This window comes from Cavenderia fasciculata, assembly GCF_000203815.1.
Source record: "Cavenderia fasciculata unplaced genomic scaffold Scf_Dfasci-G-p-12c09.r1-3, whole genome shotgun sequence".
Classification (NCBI taxonomy): domain Eukaryota; phylum Evosea; class Eumycetozoa; order Acytosteliales; family Cavenderiaceae; genus Cavenderia; species Cavenderia fasciculata.
Genome location: NW_004457736.1, coordinates 1,659,791 through 1,679,245, shown reverse-complemented (window position 1 = coordinate 1,679,245; position 19,455 = coordinate 1,659,791). Strand labels below are relative to the sequence as shown.

Sequence of the window (19,455 nt, the reverse complement as noted above, 5' to 3'; positions counted from 1 at the left end):
TTGTGTTGGTCGACCAACAACTAGAGTAATAGATAAACGTCTTTAGTCTTTTTTTTTTTTTGTACATATATTTATGGTTCAAAATCACGCCTACTTTCATTATTATTATTATTATTGGTTTCATTAATATTTGTATTATCATTATTATTATTTGTATTATTATTATTATTATTATTATCAGCTAGAGAAAGTTGATTAAACCAATTTAACCAAGAAAGTTTTGATTTTGGTTTAACAACCTCTTTTGTCATTTTCAAAGCATTATGTTTGACACTATCTATAAGATAATAATCTACAATCTCTTCCTCGATTGAAAATCCATTTCTTTGATAGAATTGAAATGCAGCCACATTACCAAACTTTACATGTAATGATACTATTTCACATTGTCTATCATACAAATATTCGCACATTGTCTGTAGAATTGGATTTGAATTAATAAATATCGCATCAATGAATCATGTCTTGATTACATACATTTAATAAAACACTTCCAATTCCCAATTTTCGATACTCTTCTTTTACACCAAGCGTAAGAATATAACCAGTGTAATGACTCATAAACAATGAACAAATACCTTCATTTGAAGATATCTTTGAACAAACAACTCCAATTAATTCTTCTTTGATCGTTATTGTACTTTCTTTGTCTCTTTCCTCTTCTTCCTCCTCTTCTTCTTCTTGATTGTTGGTGGTCGTGGTAGTAGTAGTAGTAGTTGGTGATGAAGGAGGTGTTGCATAAGTTTGTACATCTATATTATTGTTGTTGTTGTTGTTGTTGTTGTCGTTGTTGTCGTTATCATCTTGATCACTTCCACTACTACAACTGCTATTATCAATACCATCATCATTATCAATCTTATTGATATCACTTTGGTTATTTAAACTACTACTACTACTAGTACATCTAAATGCCAATATACAAATAAAGTCATTTCGTATAAGCTTTTGATAAAATGATGATCTATATTTAACAGGAAATAATTGAAGCTACATGATGATATACATATGTTAGCATCTCATTTTCAATTCATCATCTATATTGATAAAGTAATTACTTGTAAAGTTCTTAAACTTGGCAAATCAGTTCTCTTGAAAGGTCTATATATTATATTGTTGTTATTACTATTATTTATGGTACTGTTGTTATTACCACTATATGCATTGTTATTATTATTATTATTACTATTATTATTATTGTTAGTCTTGTGACAATAACTATCTAAATTATGTTTATATCTTTTCATCAACCAGCAGCAATAACAACAATCATAATTAATGAATGAACAACAAAACAATGACCACTTCAATTTTTAAAAATTACAACATAAAAAGGTAATAGTAATACTAGTTGTCGAGAAAACATAGAAGGGAAGCCAAACACCTTTATCCTAAGATGGATCAAAGTCTACTTGAATAGAATAGAGTAAATGTCAAAGTAATAATAAAGATTATCCAAACTTTACGTTTGAAAGTTCAACCATCATTTATGAAAAGGCCAAACTGTTTGTGCCAACCAACCAACCAACCTAAACTACAACCAACAACTGAAATAACCTAACCTCTGTTTCAAAGTAATATATAGAACCAACTGCTGACTGTCCTGAACTCATTATCTATTTTCATTGTATGAATGGTTTGTGACACAAAAAAAAAATAATAATATTTTGGTCAATGCTGGACAACTGTGTGTTGATGATGATGGGTTGGTTTGAGTTTGGACGAAAGATTTTTCTGTGCACAACGAGAAGCGGAAAAGCAGATAGATTCATAGTTCTTCATCATCGATGGTGATGCCTTGACCAAAACCAAATGAGGCAATTTTTCACTTTTTTCCTTAAATGGTTATCACCTTTTTGGTTGTTGGGTGTTTGTGGTTTGGAGGCATCATTCATAGTATTTTGATTGTGCTGTGATCTAAATCTAATCGCGAGTACTACTTCTTCATCAACCCGACTAAATTCAACCTCATCATCAACATTATGATTAGAATACTATCTTTTATCGTTCTTTCAATCTAAATGGTTGTTGTACCTATTTATGATGATCCATATTGAGAGAATGAATTGTGTATGGTTCAAGTATTGGGGTTTGGGTTGTGTGTAAGACATCCCCATTCAATCTTCTAAGAGTATATATTACTTTAAAAGTACCTTAACCTTTTATGGTCATTTCTGAGCCGCCATATGGATGGAAGGCTGAGCTCAGTGATGCCTCTTTCTTTTTCGATTAAAACAATTGATATCATAATCTCTAAAAGTCTTATCAATAGTATTTCCTCTTTTGGATGTGTAACCTATTTGTTTCCTTTTTAGGTGTTTGTTTGTTTTGTTTATACACAGTTCACAAACGATGAGGAAACCTTTATTACAAGACAATACTAATTACCCTGGGATTTTGAAATCAGTGAAGAAGAAGAAGAGCAAGATAAGATTGATCGATCATAGAACTTACTATGTTATTTTAAGAGCGAGGGTGCAAATACTACGATGATCTTTCAAAAAAAAAAAGAACGAAGTTCTCCCAAGAATAGATCATCATAGATTGATCTGATCGTCATTAATTAATTAAAAAGAGGAAGAGCCCCACCACTCTATGAATACTTTTCAAGAATATGGTTCGTATTGAATCTTGATGGTGCTAGGGTACCCTCAAAGAACGAAGTTTGGGGGGTTAAAAATGAACATGTTTGAAAGTTTGAAAAAACTGATACCCCCAAAAACCAAAAAATCTAACCGTTCTCGAGTGTGCACAAGCAGATGTCGATCAAGAAATAACGTTTCAGAGATCAAAGACAACACACCTAAACAACAACAACACTTTCAAGATTCAATGGAAACATATGTACCAGAACGTCACCATCATTATTCAATCCTTCTTCTTCTCTATGACGGTGAGCACCAACGACCGCCAGCAAACAACACAATCAATATTGAAGCAAACAATCTTTGAATCTGCTAATACTTTCCTTTAAAGGTTCTAAATAATGTTAGCAATCTGCTATAGTTAGTCATGTGTTCTTCTTTGTGATAGCCTAACATGCTGCTTGCAGTGGGGTTAATAATAGGGGCCACGCCCCCTTCTTCTAATCAATATAGTCTTCCGGTCGATAATGAACAAGGTTCTATCGCTGCTTGCTCTTTGTTGTTTCAATCTCAACCAACCCACGACCCTCCAACCAATTCGACATTAATTATAAATACTAAAGCTCCTAGATAGAGTGTTAATTATTAATTTGAACAAACATAACTAACCAACTGCCCAGTTAACTAACCACATCATCAAGAGGTAATATTAATAATTCAATCATAATAATAATAATTATCTTCCTCCCAGTGTGACTGATCAACCAACAACCTACCTCCTACTACTATTATCAACAACATCATCATATCATCACACCACCACCACCACCATTGCTTCTTTTTATTCTTTAACCGACCGACTGACCGATCTGTCATTACACAATCACAACCGCCATCATCATCATCGTCGTCTCCTCGTCAACTCTGAACATAAAAAGATATTAACATAATTCTATCTACCCTTATCCTTCAACTACATATAGTTTATTATTTTTTTTTATTTGATCATCAATAACAGATAAATAATAATAATCAGACAAGAGATAAACTTAATTCAATTATACTTTTTTAAAAAAAAAAAAAAACAAAAAAGTCAATCAATCAATCAACTCAAAAGTAGTACTAAGATATCATGGATATCATCGAAGATTATATGCACCACCTAAACTATTTTAATAATAATAATAACAATCAACAACAACAACAATCACAATCTAGATTACCAACACCACCACTACCATATTCACTAGATTACAAAAGAATGTACAATAATAATAATAATAATAACAATCAAAATAATAGTATTAATAATATTAATAATAATTACAACAATGGAAATCGATTAAATCCATTCCAAATGGTACCACATTCGCCACGTGATCAAATTCCGATGCCTCCTTTTTCGCTGAGTAACCACAATTTTGGAAACCCAATTTCAAACCCATCCCACCATCATCACCAAAACCCAACCTACGGAATGACATCCTATCCTACAACTACCACTAGTACCCCCATCATCATTTCAAACGGCACCTCCACCACCACCACCAACAACAACAACACAAGTAGCTCATCATCTTTACCCTCATCTACAACTACATCCCCTGTCACAATGGTGGGTAGAAGCAGTCCTACTACATTGGCATCCACTCCATTGCCCATATCAATATCTCCACCACCACAATTGTCGTCTGTACGACCCTTATCGTCACCTGCTCCTTCAGTTGTTGTCGATATTCGATCGCAACCCTACAACTCAAAGTTAGATATCACTCTCTCGCCCAAACCAATCAAACTCTCTACAGTTATTGATTCAAGCTTCAATTCAAACAATTCCTTTTCTTCTTCTTCTTCTTCACAAAATATCCAAAGTGTTAAATCAGAGGATCTCAACAATAATAATAATAATAATAACAATAACAACATCAATCAAACTAATAATAATAACAACAACAATTTTATGACATCAACATTTAAACAAAGCCTACCACATGGTTTGTATAATATGGTAGAGTCAATCTTACCTCTATGTCAAGAAATCGATACTCAAAAGGGTGCCAGCACTGACCGTACCGACAACCTCAATCGTCTATTGAAATCACTTGAAGATGTCTCCAAAAAGGCCAAGAAGCTTAGAAAGTCTAGATTACCATACGCACCAAAACCTGAAAAATCACTAGAGTATGTTTGTTTCTTAGTTATCTATATACACTTTTAAAGTTCCATCTCTAATTCTTTTTCTTTATTTTAATAGATTTGTTCAAGTTAGACCAAGAAGAAATAGAAAGAGTAAGAATGCATACAAAGTAAATGAAGATGAACTTGTTTGTTGTATGTGTGGTACAATGGAAACACCAGAATGGCGTAGAGGACCAGATGGATGCAAGTCACTATGCAATGCCTGTGGACTTTACTTTGCCAAAACCAAGAAAAAGGAAAGAGATGATTTTTACAACAACGTATCTTCCTCTCCTCCATCATCTTTTGGTGGTAGTAATACACCAACCTTTGGTCCAGTTAATACCACCTCTACTACTACTACTACCTCTACTACCAATACCAACAACTCTACCAGTCCTGTCAATACTCCCTCTTCCTCCTCTTCGTCGTCCAATTCAGTTTTGAATATTCTCAACCTCATTAATCCAACTACTACCACCACCAATCATTCAACCAATCATTCAACCAGCGATAGTGATAATAGTAATAGCGATAGCGATTACTAAACAAACAATCACCTTATTTATTATTAATAATTAATAATCGAAAAAAAAAAACAAAAAACCTTTTTTAAAAATATTATCTATTTATCAACAACAATAACAACAATCTTATATATAATCAATCAAACAATCAATCACCACAAACATGTGTATACATCATAATTAACTAACTTAACGACGCGTATTAATAGATTTTATAGTGAGAGGTTGGTATTTTCAACAAATCAACTCAAGCTATAAAACAACTATTAAAGAGGCAAATATCGAGGCAATTAGAGGCAACACTAATAATTAATTATTAATCATTAATATCAATAACAATAACAATATTATAAATTAATAAATGGTCTTAGTAATTATTAATTAAATATTAATAATTATTAATTGTAATTTTAAATACTCCCCGAGTTTGTAGTTGAACTTCGTTTTGGCGCCAATTTCCAAATATACAAAAAAAGATTCGCTCACTTTTCAACTCATAGAGTGCTCTTCAGATAATCATCTGTCTAGTGTGTATTTTTATATATAGTTTAAATATATCTCTTTTCTTTTTCTTTTGTATAGTAGTATTTAGAGAGAAAAGAGAATACAATACCTATCATATCATCATCATGGTATTTATTAAATTAATTAAAATAGAAGGATTTAAATCCTATAAACATTTAGATTTGTCTTCAACTTCTTTTAGTCCTGGTTTTAATGTTATTAGTATGTAATATAATATAATAGTCTCTATAAAACATATATATATAAATATACTTATTTATCTTTCTTTATCTTTATTTGGTTAGCTGGAAGAAATGGATCAGGAAAGAGTAATTTATTTGCAGCGATTAGATTCTTACTTGGTGATTGGAGTAATCTATCATTGGGAAAGGAAGAGAGATCTAAATTACTTCATTCATTTGGTGGAACAGCAGTACATTCTGGTTATGTAGAGGTATTGTTTGATAATAGCGATGGTCGTTTCCCGATACAAAAGAAAGAGTTTACATTGAAGCGTTCAGTGTTTGTAAATAAGGATGAATACTCTCTCGACGGTCAAGCATACTCAAAACAAGATGTTAAATCGTTGATGGAGAGTGCTGGTCTATCTAGTAGCAATCCATACTATATCGTTCAACAAGGTCAAATTGCAGAGTTGGCATCGATGGGTGACAAACAACGTTTGGATCTATTAAAAGAGGTGGCTGGTGCACACGTCTTTGAAGATCGTTACTCTCAGTCTTTTGAACTCATGAAGGAAACAAGATTAAAGCATGACAAGATCGATCAAGATTTGGAATACATCAACGAACGAAAGGAACAACTTGCACAAGAAGTCAAACAACTAGAAGACTATCATCGTCTGCGTTCTGAAAAAAAGACATTAGAGGCTTATATTGCATCGATGGAGAATATAGAGTCGGAAAAGATCATTGGTGACACTGAATCTCATCGTCGTAAACTTAATCAAGATGTAGAGACACGTGCTCAAGAGCTGGACAGTCTACACACTAGTTATCGTGACGAATCAAACAAGTTGGTAGAGATTAATCTTGCATTGTCAAGTCTCAAGAAACAATTGGATTCTAGCGAAAAAGAATATATTGGTCACACCAAACAACGTGCCAAGATGGAGATTGATGTAAAGAGACTGAAAGAAAATGATAATCGTTACAAGAAAAAGGCAAAGGATCTACATGAAGAGTTGGATCGTATCAAAAACAGTGTAAAAAAGATTGAAAGTGATATCTTGGAGATTGAACCAAACCTTCAAAACCTTAAATTGATCGATAAAAAGGATGACGAAGTGGTTGCCAGAAACGATATTCGTCTCAATGAACTCTATGTCAAACAGGGTATGTTCCACTTTGCCAATCGTGCCGAACGTGATCGTTACCTCAACACTGAAATTAAAAATATGCAAAAGATTGTGGACGACTATACCGTACAAATTGGTTTGGTCACCAAGGAAGCAGAGAGTGCTGAAAAGTTGGTCGCCCAAAAGACAAGTGGTGTCGCTGATCGTGAACAAGGTGAACGTCAACGTCGTCAACAATTGGAACAAGTCACCAAAGAGGCAGATGAACAAAGAAAGAAAAAGGATGTCCTTCATCGTCAACTCAAAGATCTCAAGAAAAGTATCGAAGGTGAAACGGCCAAAGGAAAGACTTTGCAAGAAGAATTTAGACGTTCAGAGTCTCACATGCAATCTACCCTTCCACGTGGTATCTATGAAGCAATCAAAGAGATTCGTGGACAAACTGGTGTATTTGGAGCACTCTTTTCACTTATCAATCTTGTTAATCCAGATGATTACCGTGCAGTCGAAATTGTTGCTGGTAATGCACTCTTTCATATAGTTGTAGATACCGATGAAACTGCCAGTCGTCTATTGCAAAAATTCAACAATGACAAGACATCTAGACTCACCTTTGTACCGCTGAACCGTATTTCATCTCGTCCATCAAACCTCAATGTTGTCCCACCCGATCGTAATCAACCAGCTCAATACCGTTCATTACTCTCTCAACTCGAATATGACCCACGTTTTGAAGTGGCCATGCAATTGGTTTTCGGAAAGACAATGTTGTGTGATACACCAGCTGTTGCAGAGGACCTACGTAGAGCACATCGTGTCGATTGTGTTACCCGTGCAGGTGACATGCTCTATGGAAAGGGTGCTATGGTTGGTGGTTACCACAATAGCAATAAATCTCGTATGTTGGCTTACCGTCAACTGTGCGAGTGGACTGAAAAGGTCGGCGAACAACAGGCCGCTGAAAAGTCAACACAAAAAGAGATTGGTAAATTAGAAGAACAACTAAAGACTGCCGATCGTCTACAAGAAACACTAGAGAAACGTAGAAGAACCATTCTAGCAGAGATTGAAGCGTTACGTAGTGAAGATTCAACAGACGTATCGCTCTATGAAGAAATTGCTGTCAAGAAACGTCAAATGCAAGAAAAGATAGAGACCGATGCCAGAATTCTAAAATTAAAGTTGGACAATTATGTTGGACAAAAGGATTCGCCATTTGTGACAACACTCACCGAAAGCGAACGTACCGAACTCTTGCAACTCTCTGAAAAGACTATACAACTCAAAGAGGAAAAGATCAAGCGAGCACAAGAAATTGTAAAGTTGGAATTGGAATCTACTCAAATGAAATACCAACTCAAACACAATCATCTTCGTCGTCTTCAAGAGATTGAGCAAGAACTCTATGTTGGTGATAATACTCTTGCTGAAAATGCACGTGTCATTCAAGAAAGAGAATCAGAGCTCAAGGAAGAAACGCAAGAAAGTCAAGGAATAGAAGAAAAATTAGATAGCTTGCGACAAGAGGTTGATAGTAACGAGCAACTACAAAGAGACGCCAAGAAACGTGTCGATGACATTAAGAAAAATCTAGAAGAAAAGGAAGGTCAATTGATGGAGATTGCCTCTCAACTCGAACAATTGGCCATCAACCTTCAAATGCATTCCAAGAACCAAAGTAAAAGTCGTGCCAAGGTTGCTGCTCAGTCTGTCAACTTTGACCATCTCAAATTATTGTCACGTGAAGATGCCAACGAGCAATTGCGTTCCATCAACGCCCAGTTGAGAAAATCGGCAGGGCTCAACCATCGTGCCGACGAACAATATCGTAGTACATCAGAGGTTTTTGAAAGTCTCAACAATCGTTCCAAGGAACTCAAGGTATCTGTAAACTCTATTATCGATTTTATGAAGACAATGGAACAAAAAAAAGAAGAAGCAATCGCTCGTACCTACTCTGATGTGGCCAGAAACTTTGTTCAAGTATTTAAAGAACTCATCCCACCTGGTGATGCCCAACTCATTATGCATCGTGACGGAGAAGGAGAGGATGAAAAGCCATCACAATGGGCTGCAGACTCGCAGAATCGTATCGCCACACCATTGGATCTCAAATTCAAAGGTGTTGGCATTCGTGTATCTTTTGGCAAGGGTCACGCCCCACTCACCATGCATCAACTCTCTGGTGGTCAAAAGACACTTGTTGCCTTGGCACTCATCTTTGCTCTCCAACGTACCGATCCAGCTCCCTTTTATCTTCTCGATGAAATCGATGCCGCCCTCGATCATCAATACCGTATCAGTGTGTCACGTCTCATTCGTAAGCACAGCAAGTTTACACAGTTTATTGCCACTACTTTTGGTCCAGAGTTTGTCATGGATGCCAATCAAAATTGGATTGTCACTTTCCTCAAGGGTGCCAGTAAATTGGTGCCAGGTAGCAAGGCAGATGCCCTCAACATTATCAAACAACACGACAAGGCCCCCACATTGGATTTCACCTATACTGGTGTGCCCAAGGAGGAAGAATACATTGGTCCAACCGTTCTCGGTCTTGCCGAAGACAAACATATGGTCGAAATTGAATACAAACGTTGCAAGAAGCGTGCAATGGTTGCCATGCAACGAGCAGAAACTGCTTGTAATGAAATGCTCGACATTGAGCAAAAACTTACCACCACTGCCACCTCGTCCTCTGAATCGTCTACACTCTCTAATCTGCTCATTGAAAAGAAGAGACTATTTGATAGACTACACAAGAAATATTTGAACTGTAAAAAAGACTATGATGAATCCAAGGCCAATTATGTACGTTTGGGTGGTATCATCAAAACAAAGGAAGACGAAAAGGACGGAGGCGGAGAAAAAGATGTGGAAATGGAAGATGATAGCTCAATGGAACAAGCCGCCGACAGCAAGAGAACCTCACCTCAACCAATTGGCAATATTGTTTCACCTCAAAAACCAGACATAGAAGAGGATTTGGACGAAGGGTCATTCTCTCAACGTATTGAAGAAGTTATGGAAAAAGTTGCAACCTTTTTACCAGAACCAGAAAGAGGTATTAAAAAATCATCAGATGAAGATAGTGATGATGATGATGACTTTTCTTCAGATGAAGAAGAAGAACAAAAAAAATAAAAGTAAATTTAAATTATTTGTATAAAAAAAAAAACAAACATATCATATTATATATAAGAGGTAAATATTTTATTTTTATATTATTTTGAATTTTGAATTTATAATTTTGATGGTGTTACAAGATAATTGGCAGGAGAGAATGGACCACCTACTTTTTTACAAATATTTTCATAAAGGTCGCCATCTGCCAAACCCAATGGTGATTCAAGTAACTCTTCATCATTACCGAAACCTTCGACCAAGGTGATTGCCTCTCTTGATAATTCAAAACAAAGAGTAGAGATGATCTTTCCAATGGCAATAGCCTTTCCATTCTTGAGGTAGTTGGTATTTCTAAAGAATTCAAAGTCTTCACGTATTTTACAGAGAGCATAGAGTTGACAAAGTTTCTTTAGAGAATCCTTCAATTCTCTATCTTGAACTGCCTTGATTGATTCAATAAATTTGGTTACAATAATAGTTTCAGTATGCGCCTTGGCTAAATGTACTAATATTTCCACTATAAAAGAAAAGTAAATTAATAAATAAATAAATAAATATATTTGTATTTTTTTTAAACTTACATGAAACATTCCAAGAATCAAATGGTTTCTTTGTTTCTTTATAATTTTTGGCAACGGTATTTGCAGAATCGATCAATAATTTTGATGAACGATATTCCATGGCATCCAGTAAAAACTTGAGACTGAGAATATGTTTTTCATCACTTCTTCTTGTGGTGATTGGATTGATACGATCCATAAAGAGACTGGTATTCTTGCTCAAATATTTGAGAGTTCCAGTAAATTTGTTGCTGGTATATTCTTTTTTGAATTGGGTTAACAAGTCCTTGGCAACTTGTTGCAATAAAAGGGTGTTGTCACCTTCAAATGTTCTACCGATATCATTGGAGGCAATCAACCGTCCAAATCTACTTAGACCCCAGTATCCATGACCACCACACATTCTTCTCATCTCCAACAATGAGGTTGTTGTATATTGAGTTAAAAATGCTTTAAGTCCTGATGCTAAAACATGGATTTCATCTTCTCCAGTTCGTTCTAAAAAAAAAAAATAAATAAAATAGGTAATTAATATTTATATTCATGATCCATAGTTTTAAAATTAAATAAATTAAATTACCTTGGAATTTTTTAGCCAAATAACTTCTGGTAGCATCATAGGCATATACAGAGGCAACCATTGGCATTAGAGATAGATAATGGGTTGGGTAATCCATGATTGCATTTTCAGTACTCTTTAAATCTGGTCCAAATTGTAATCTTTTGGTTGCATATCTACAAGCAATTGCCAATCCAATCTTTAAATTTCGACTTGTGTAAAATAAAATATTAGTAATTTTGAATAGGCAGACTTTTAAAAAATATAAACTACTTACATGGTACCAGCACAAATAGAAATTCTTCCAGTAATCATTTGAGCCAAAATGGTAGCAAATCTTTTACTTGGACTTGAGATTGGTGAACGATAGACTCCATTTTCTACACCACCAAACTTGTCCAATAGATTTGATGCTGGAATTCTAACATTGTCAAATTGAATCCATCCATTGTCGACGCCATTCAAACCAAACTTCATACCCAAGTCACCAATCTTGACACCTGGTAATAAATCATAACCGTTTGATTTTCTGAGTGGAACAAGGAATGCATGAACTTCATTATCTACTCCATCGATAATAAGTCTTGCAAATACTGTAGCAATGACGGCATGAGCAGAATTACCTATCCACCATTTGGTGGCTGTTCTAACTGGAGTATTAATGACAAATTCATTCTTTTCAGAGTCATAGGTAGCAGTTGTCTCTAATGCTCTAACATTACTTCCATGTCCCAACTCTGTCATTGCAAAACATCCAAGCTAATTAAATATTAAATAAATATATAAATATAAATAGATATGAATTGGTATTGGTAGGTATTAAAAGTATGTATTAATAATTATTTAGTATTCTATTATATTGATACTTTACCAATTTACCAGATTGGATATCAGGTAATAATGTATGATGACGTTCAGTACCAAGATTAAATACCGAAGCACCAAACAAGAAATTATTTACAACCATCTTGGTCATTAAACCTTAAAGTAGATAAAGATGATGGAAAATGATTAAATATATATACTCTCGTTCTCTCTCTTTCTCTCTATTTATTAATTTATTCTTTTTAATACATACTACAATCATCAAATTGGGATAAACTATCAATGAGTGCGACAACTCTTCCTGGATCATTTCTGAGATCAGAAATATTAACAATACCTTTACCAAATGTAAGTGGAAGGAAATGAAGTAATTGTTTTAATACAGTTAATCTATTCTGATCCTTTGTTACATCCAAATCAACATTATAAATTGATTTATCATGTAGGATATCCATTATTTGTTTTCTAAACTAAATAGAGAGAGAGAGTAAAGAGTATTTAAAAGTTTATGGATAGAAAGGAAATGATTAATAGGATTAATTTAATTAATATATAATTGATTCTATTTTATAGATTACCTCTGGATACTCAATACTTTGGTTTGACCAAGCAATGAGCTTTTGGGACAATGGCTTTTGAATATACTTTTCTAATTTCTTTTCCTTGTTGGATGATGATTGTTGATCCAAAGAAGAGGATTGATCACCTTTTGGGAATTGTAACATTGTATTATCCATTTTTTAATTATTATTATTACTCTCTATCTCTTTAATTTTATATATCTAATAGTCGTAATAGTGGTGGGTAGTAAAAGTAGTAGTATTATTTAATTTTTGTGAAGTGAGGAAATAGTTATAAGGTGTGTAATCCAAAAAAAAAATTAAAATAATTTAACAAGTTTGGGTTGTTGGTTACTCTTAAGTGTAAAGGAAAAAGTTAGAGGGAGAAAGAGAGAAAAAGAGAGAGAAAGTGTAGTGAAGCCTCTTTTGTGTGATCGATTATTGGGCGGGGTTTCGAACAACGATAATTTTAATGTTAAAAAAATAAAATTTTTAATGACCAAGATTTTTTGAATAAAATCCTCTCCCATTCGGTCGAAATTGGCCTGGTTCCACGTTTGAAAAAGAAATTTAAAAATACGAAGGTGTTCATTGGTTGAAACAAGCCATCTTCACAAATAGATCAACAACAAGATGGGGTTACCAAGTTGACAGTACCCTTTAGAGTAGGTCTCTCAAAAGAGTAAAAGTAATATTATTCAAACAAAAGGTAAAAATTAACTTTTTATAATAATTATTGTATAATATAATTTTCATTGATGATTCCGTAGATCGACGATCTCTGATCAACTTGGAAAATCTTATATCAAAGTTTAACTTGTGCAGATGAACTCTTTTTTTTTTTTTTTTTTTTTTTTCAAAGTAAAGAGATATTATAATGGAGAATATTAGAGTTATAAGTAAACTAGATATAGATCTACCACATATAATAGAATATTATATATTGACACATTTAATACATGATGCTATTACACCACTTCAACATAGATTGTTGTTGAGAGGTGTTTGTAAGAGATGGATGTACTCTATGGCTGTTATATCGACCATTACTCGTCAGCACTTGACCCTTCGTACTGGTAGAGGCGTTTTAATACCTTTACCAAAAAGACAAGTTATATACTCTCATGTATTGAATCTAAATGGACCTCTACAGTATTGTACAAGACTTGCTCTACCACCTGACACTGTCAATATAATGATTGACGATTTGGGTGAGAGTAGAGTCGTCGAAGCACTCTTTCGACCAACTCTAAAGTCATTGGCATTGAATTTAGAGCAAATAGAGAGAACTGATCGTGTATTTTCTACACTACCCAATAACGTTGTCATCCTCTTTACACCTTCTCCAACCAACAAACTAAACCTCAAAGAATTGACACATCTAGAGGTTGGTCCAGTTCATCCACTATTGTCTGATGCAATAGCTAAATACCTCAAAGAGTACAAAGATAGACATTCTATCAATTCTTTGACCTATGTATTTGATGGAAGAGAAGAAAAGAAAGATTCAACAACAACACCTGAAATCATATTGGCACTACAACACCAATTGGAACATCTTTCAATTGTTACCAACTTTCAAACCAATCCACCTCGTTTACTTTTTCAAGATGATAATCTACCTCTACTAAGATCACTATCACTTGTACAAACAACTGATTGTTCATTGTCGACACTAGAAGCTATTTACAATTGGCAAAAGAAACGTGTCAAGTCGTCGATCAGACTGACCAAATTCTCATTCTCAATCACAAATCTTTCGAATTGGGTTGATGGTCTTGACAATGCTCTCAATAGAGTGGTGATTGGAATCGATTCAATTACATCTCTCAACATACAAGGACCAATCAATCAAGATTTGATGAGACATTTAGAAACAAAGAATAACCTAGAATCGCTGTCACTCAGGTTAGTAGCAGGGTCTGCACCACCATCAAAAATATCAGATTCTGTTACAACGTTGACACTACAAATCGATTCATCAAATAATTGGGTGTTTTACCTAGGTAGATGTCTGCCATCCAAATTGGTTTCACTAGAGCTATTTGTCTTTCATGCTCTAAACGATGAAGATATCCTATCATTAGTTTCACTCTTACAAAACAATACACTTAAATACCTAACCTTGTCACTCCAATTGACCGGTTGGAATTCAATTTCTCTACTTGAACACCCAATTGCCAACAATACCTCACTCAAACAACTTTCAATTACAATGGCAAACAAAAACCATGGCGATACAACTGAAAACCCAATAGCCATCTTGTTTAGAGCAATGAATGTAAACAAAAGTATACAATCATTTACTACTCATAATATCTTTAGACCATCACAAGTACCAATTGGTCAATTTAAAAAGATTACACCAAATACTTTTACAAGAGATATCTCAAAGATCCTATAAACTACATATAGTTTTAAAAAAAAAAGCTAATTCGATTTTTATTTATTTATTATTATTATTATTATTGTGTCACTATTAATAAGTTCGTTCGTACATTGTTATACTATCCATTCGGAGAGAGATTAAGAGAAAAAAAATTATATCTAATTTTGAGAGGTGGTTATTAATTATTATTATTATTGGTGATCAAAGTTTAGTTTTAAAATACATTGTGTTTGTTTTTTTTTTTTTGTTTTGTTTTTTCCTTATATAATTATATCTATTACTTTGATTACTATTATTACTATTATTATTTATGTTATTTATTATTATTTACGTTATTATTATTATTATTATTTGTTGATTCTTCCTTTTTTTATTTAATTATTTGCAACATTTATAGATGAAGATAAATTAGTTGGTTGTTGTGGTTCCTGTTGTTGTTGTTGATGTTCGTCGCTGCTAGTACTATCACTACTATCCTCACTATCAGTTTCATCCTTTTGATTGACAATTACAGTGGTTGCACCATTTTGATTGTCGCTCTTGACAGGAGTGATTGGAATAGAAGGAGATGGATCAGATGGTGGTGCAATGGCTGGTGCAACAGAGAGTGGTGTTGTTGATATATTTTGTTGTTGTTGATGTTGGACACTTCCATTTTGATCGTTGTGTTCAACGGGTAATTCATCGAAAACCATTTCTACACGGAAATTTTCAGGGTAGGATTTGTGGTTCTTGTCCTTGTGAGCCTTGTCGAGACCAGTCTTTGAAATGGACTCAAAGTGAGAAGTAAAGGTAGAGTTGAACCAATACATAAACATTCTTTCATTTTTGTTACAGAATTCAATACGAATATCGCCGGCCAACATGATACCGCCAACGTCAAACGAGATATATTCTTCTTGTTCTTCCTCTTTGGCATTGTTTTGTTGTTTGAGGTAGTAGGCTTGATAGTCAAAGCTAGAGCTGCTAGAGAGTGAAGCATTGGAGCTAGTGTGCTCGATTTGTGATTTGTAGTTTTGGCTCGATCCCTTGGAGAGCGATTGGTGGTGCTTGTCGATCAGCGATTGTCCGCGGACACTCGAGCCGAGAACACCGTTGCTACCGTTGGTAGAGGAGGTGGCGTCGTTGGCCGATGAACCCTTGTCGCCAGTGTTGTCTTTTTCCTTGAGGTCACGTTTGCTCTGTGACTTTTTGATCTTTTTCTTTTGTAGACGATGGATGGTGACATTCTCGACTTGCTTGGAGTGATATACAAGTGTCTTGCCAACCGAGACATTAAATGTAATGTCTTGGAGTGAGATATCGAGTGGAAGTGGCTTCAAATAGATCTTTTTGAGAAGGAGACTCTTGGTGGCTGGAATAGATTCACGCATACTTCTACCAAAATAATGAACATATCTAATTTGACTTGGAATGGTAACTCCCTTTTGGTTATAGGTACGTAATGCTGCATAGAATCTTAATGATTCCTCAGTATTCTTCCACATACCACAATAAAGTAACCAACAACAAATCATTAATCCTAAAAGAAAAAAGAATAAATAAAATAATTAAAAAAATTAGACACAACAACAACAACAACAAAAGTTATTCTTTCTATCTCTGTTTGACTTACCAGTACGACCTAAAAGAAGAAGAGGAATAACAAAAAAAAAATTAAATTAGATTACAATACAACATAATATTATTGATTGGTTTTCTTTTTCTTTTTCTACATACCTTTGCCGGCCTTGCAATGAACAACAGCAATATTTTTTGGGTCTTCTTTGAACCATTCATCTACATCTTGGCAAAACTTTTGAATCAATTCAAAAGCTGGTGCATTGTGATCGTCAAATGGATAACATCCAACTCTTCCATAAAATTTGTTATGATCATAATCTCTTTCTGAACATCTGAACAATAATTATATAGAATATTAATATTAATTGATTTCGAGTGAGATAATAGTTATTGTTTGTAACTTACAAATTATAAACTCTATAGTGATCTTTGTGATATTGATCCAAAAACTTTTGAACCTCTTTCATTGGATTTCTAAATACACCTTCTACCTTTTCACTTGGGAAACCCATAGCAATGACACGGTCGGTGATATAAGCCAAATCGAGATCATATCCATTCTTTTGGTATCTTCTCTTTTGCTTTGATACTGCAACTCTTAATAAATTACTCATTCTATTGATTCGATCTTGTTGATGTTGTTGTTTTGATAAAGTTGATGATGACGATGACGATGATAAACAAAGTTGTTGATTATTATTACAAGTACTATTACTACAATTATAGGATCTTGGTGATACTATAGATGTTACAGATACTGTTGTTGTTATATTGGGTGGAACGGGAGAAGTAGTGGTGGTGGGAGTGGTGACAGTACGAGGAGAAGAGGGTATTGAAAAATCTCTTCCTTCTTCTTTTTGTTCTTGTTGAAACTTGTCTTGTCCTTGTCCTTGTTCTTGTTCCTCTTCTTCTTCTTCTTCTTCTTCTTCTACTTGTTTTCTAGATGACGACGATGATGTTGTTGTTGTGATCGTCGAGTTATAAAGCAAACTTAATCTTTTACCTAATTTCTATTTTTTTGTTTGTTTGTTTGTTTGTTTGTTTGTTTGTTTGTTTGTTTGTTTGGGTAAATAATAATTTATGATTAATAACGGTTATGAATAGAGAATTTTGATCAATCATGGTTTGATATATGTAATAACTATAAGAGTCAGTTGACCAACAACAACAGCAATAAAAATAAATACATTCTACAAATCTCTAATCTTAACACTATCCATAAGAGAAAGAAAGAGAGAGAATAACCCTAACCTCTCTAAAAACACAGCTATGTGCATTCATACCCAACCAACCACTATAACATATAAAAAAACGAATAATAAAACCTATCTATCTAAACAGTCTGTTGATATCTTTGTGTGCTGAGTGAGTAGGCAGTGTGTGTTTGTCTGTCTGTCTGTTTAAATGGTAATAGTTATTCGTTATCGTTATCGTGATTATTCCCCTACCAAACTAACTTGACTGTAACTTCTATCTTTTTATATATATTGTTCTTATATTGTTATTGTATTATATTGTTATTGCTGTTAAACTCGTAATGGGGGTGGTGTTAAGATATTTACTTAAGTATTAATTGTAAATGGTAACCATCATTTAAATTAATAGAGTTAGGGTCTATCTTTTTATATATCTCTAAATACTCTCCTCTCTCTATCAATGGTGATTGATGGATTGATGGATGGATGGATGGATGGATTGATGGATTGATGGATCTTTATATATATGTATGTATGTTTCTCTTTTCAACTCTGTTGTTGTGAAAAGAAAGCAAAGCAAAGGAAAGGAAAATGATTATCGATGTACTCTATCAACGATGCGATGTATGATTATTATTATTGTTATTGTTATTATGGCTACTACTACTATTATTATGTTGTTGGTTTTGTTGCAGTGATTATAATGTCCCCCCTCCTCCTCCTCCTCCTCTCATTATTCCCACACACCACCCATAATATCATCGATTTCATTCAAACACCACGCGATTCATCAACCATCATCGAGTAAGAGGAAAGAAGAAGGGTGTGATTTGATTTGGTTGATTGATTGATTGATTGATTGATTGATTGATTGATTGATTGATTGATTGATTGATTGATTGATTGATTTGGTTGATTGGTTTGATTTGGTTGATTTGGTTGGTTGTTTGACTTAGGTTTTAAAAGAAAAGAGGATAAAGGTATATACATCTCCTATTCCTCCTTTTAGACTATGATATTATTGACCCAGTCATAGATCAACTCTGTGTGTGTGTGTTGGTAATGACTGCCTATAAAATGATTGATTGCTTCTTCTTACCTTGTTGTTGTTTTTGAAACTTCTAAAAGAAAGAAAGATGATGTTGTTTGATGATGTAAGTAAAAACTAGTAAAGCAATGGATGTTTTATGAGAGGAAACTAAAACAAAAAAAAAAAAAAAAAAAACTCACAACAAGAACCGTGTCAGTTGGGCAAGAGACAAAAAAATATCTTATATTTTTAGAGCCGCCCTCAGACATTTCAAATAAAGATCACTTTTTGATCTGTGTTAACTTATATATAAACCAGTGTTGTCAAACATTATTTATATATATATATATATCTATATCTAGATCTGTATTTTAAAACATTGTTATTACAACAACAACAACAACAACAATAAAAGACAAAAAGTATTTCTCTCTCCCTTCTGTTCCCTCCTCAAACATTTTCAAAATATTTGCGACAAATGCTGATGTGGAAGTTCCATGGAACACGCTAAGATCTGATGGAAGTGTTTGAACAAACA

At 33.9% G+C, this 19,455-nt stretch overlaps 6 protein-coding genes across 6 annotated transcripts; 3 read left to right on the top strand and 3 right to left on the bottom strand.

Annotated features, from left to right (window-relative positions):
• Nucleotides 1–71: 71 nt before the first annotated feature.
• Nucleotides 72–1,613, bottom strand: DFA_06576 (uncharacterized protein; the record flags this gene model as incomplete). The annotated part of the gene is made up of 5 exons (XM_004362220.1): nt 72–416; nt 478–990; nt 1,059–1,222; nt 1,325–1,391; nt 1,539–1,613. 5 exons carry the CDS (start codon nt 1,611–1,613, stop codon nt 72–74), a joined length of 1,164 nt encoding a protein of 387 aa, XP_004362277.1.
• Nucleotides 1,614–2,679: 1,066 nt separating this feature from the next.
• Nucleotides 2,680–3,219, top strand: DFA_06575 (uncharacterized protein; the record flags this gene model as incomplete). The annotated part of the gene is made up of 2 exons (XM_004362219.1): nt 2,680–2,893; nt 3,068–3,219. The coding sequence occupies 2 exons, from the start codon at nt 2,680–2,682 to the stop codon at nt 3,217–3,219; spliced, it is 366 nt and encodes a 121-aa protein (XP_004362276.1).
• A 498-nt stretch (nt 3,220–3,717) lies between these two features.
• Nucleotides 3,718–10,253, top strand: smc3 (structural maintenance of chromosome protein; the record flags this gene model as incomplete). The annotated part of the gene is made up of 5 exons (XM_004362218.1): nt 3,718–4,766; nt 4,840–5,288; nt 5,509–5,586; nt 5,873–6,016; nt 6,100–10,253. The coding sequence occupies 5 exons, from the start codon at nt 3,718–3,720 to the stop codon at nt 10,251–10,253; spliced, it is 5,874 nt and encodes a 1,957-aa protein (XP_004362275.1).
• A 98-nt stretch (nt 10,254–10,351) lies between these two features.
• DFA_06573 (acyl-CoA oxidase) lies at nt 10,352–12,916 on the bottom strand (the record flags this gene model as incomplete). The annotated part of the gene is made up of 8 exons (XM_004362217.1): nt 10,352–10,752; nt 10,817–11,293; nt 11,376–11,566; nt 11,632–12,113; nt 12,226–12,335; nt 12,380–12,400; nt 12,433–12,644; nt 12,825–12,916. The coding sequence occupies 8 exons, from the start codon at nt 12,914–12,916 to the stop codon at nt 10,352–10,354; spliced, it is 1,986 nt and encodes a 661-aa protein (XP_004362274.1).
• Nucleotides 12,917–13,616: 700 nt separating this feature from the next.
• On the top strand, nt 13,617–15,143 carry DFA_06572 (uncharacterized protein; the record flags this gene model as incomplete). Its single annotated transcript, XM_004362216.1, has 1 exon — nt 13,617–15,143. One exon carries the CDS (start codon nt 13,617–13,619, stop codon nt 15,141–15,143), a length of 1,527 nt encoding a protein of 508 aa, XP_004362273.1.
• Nucleotides 15,144–15,502: 359 nt separating this feature from the next.
• Nucleotides 15,503–19,248, bottom strand: pten (protein tyrosine phosphatase; the record flags this gene model as incomplete). Its single annotated transcript, XM_004362215.1, has 6 exons — nt 15,503–16,650; nt 16,848–17,023; nt 17,097–17,694; nt 18,987–19,008; nt 19,054–19,085; nt 19,233–19,248. 6 exons carry the CDS (start codon nt 19,246–19,248, stop codon nt 15,503–15,505), a joined length of 1,992 nt encoding a protein of 663 aa, XP_004362272.1.
• Nucleotides 19,249–19,455: the final 207 nt, after the last annotated feature.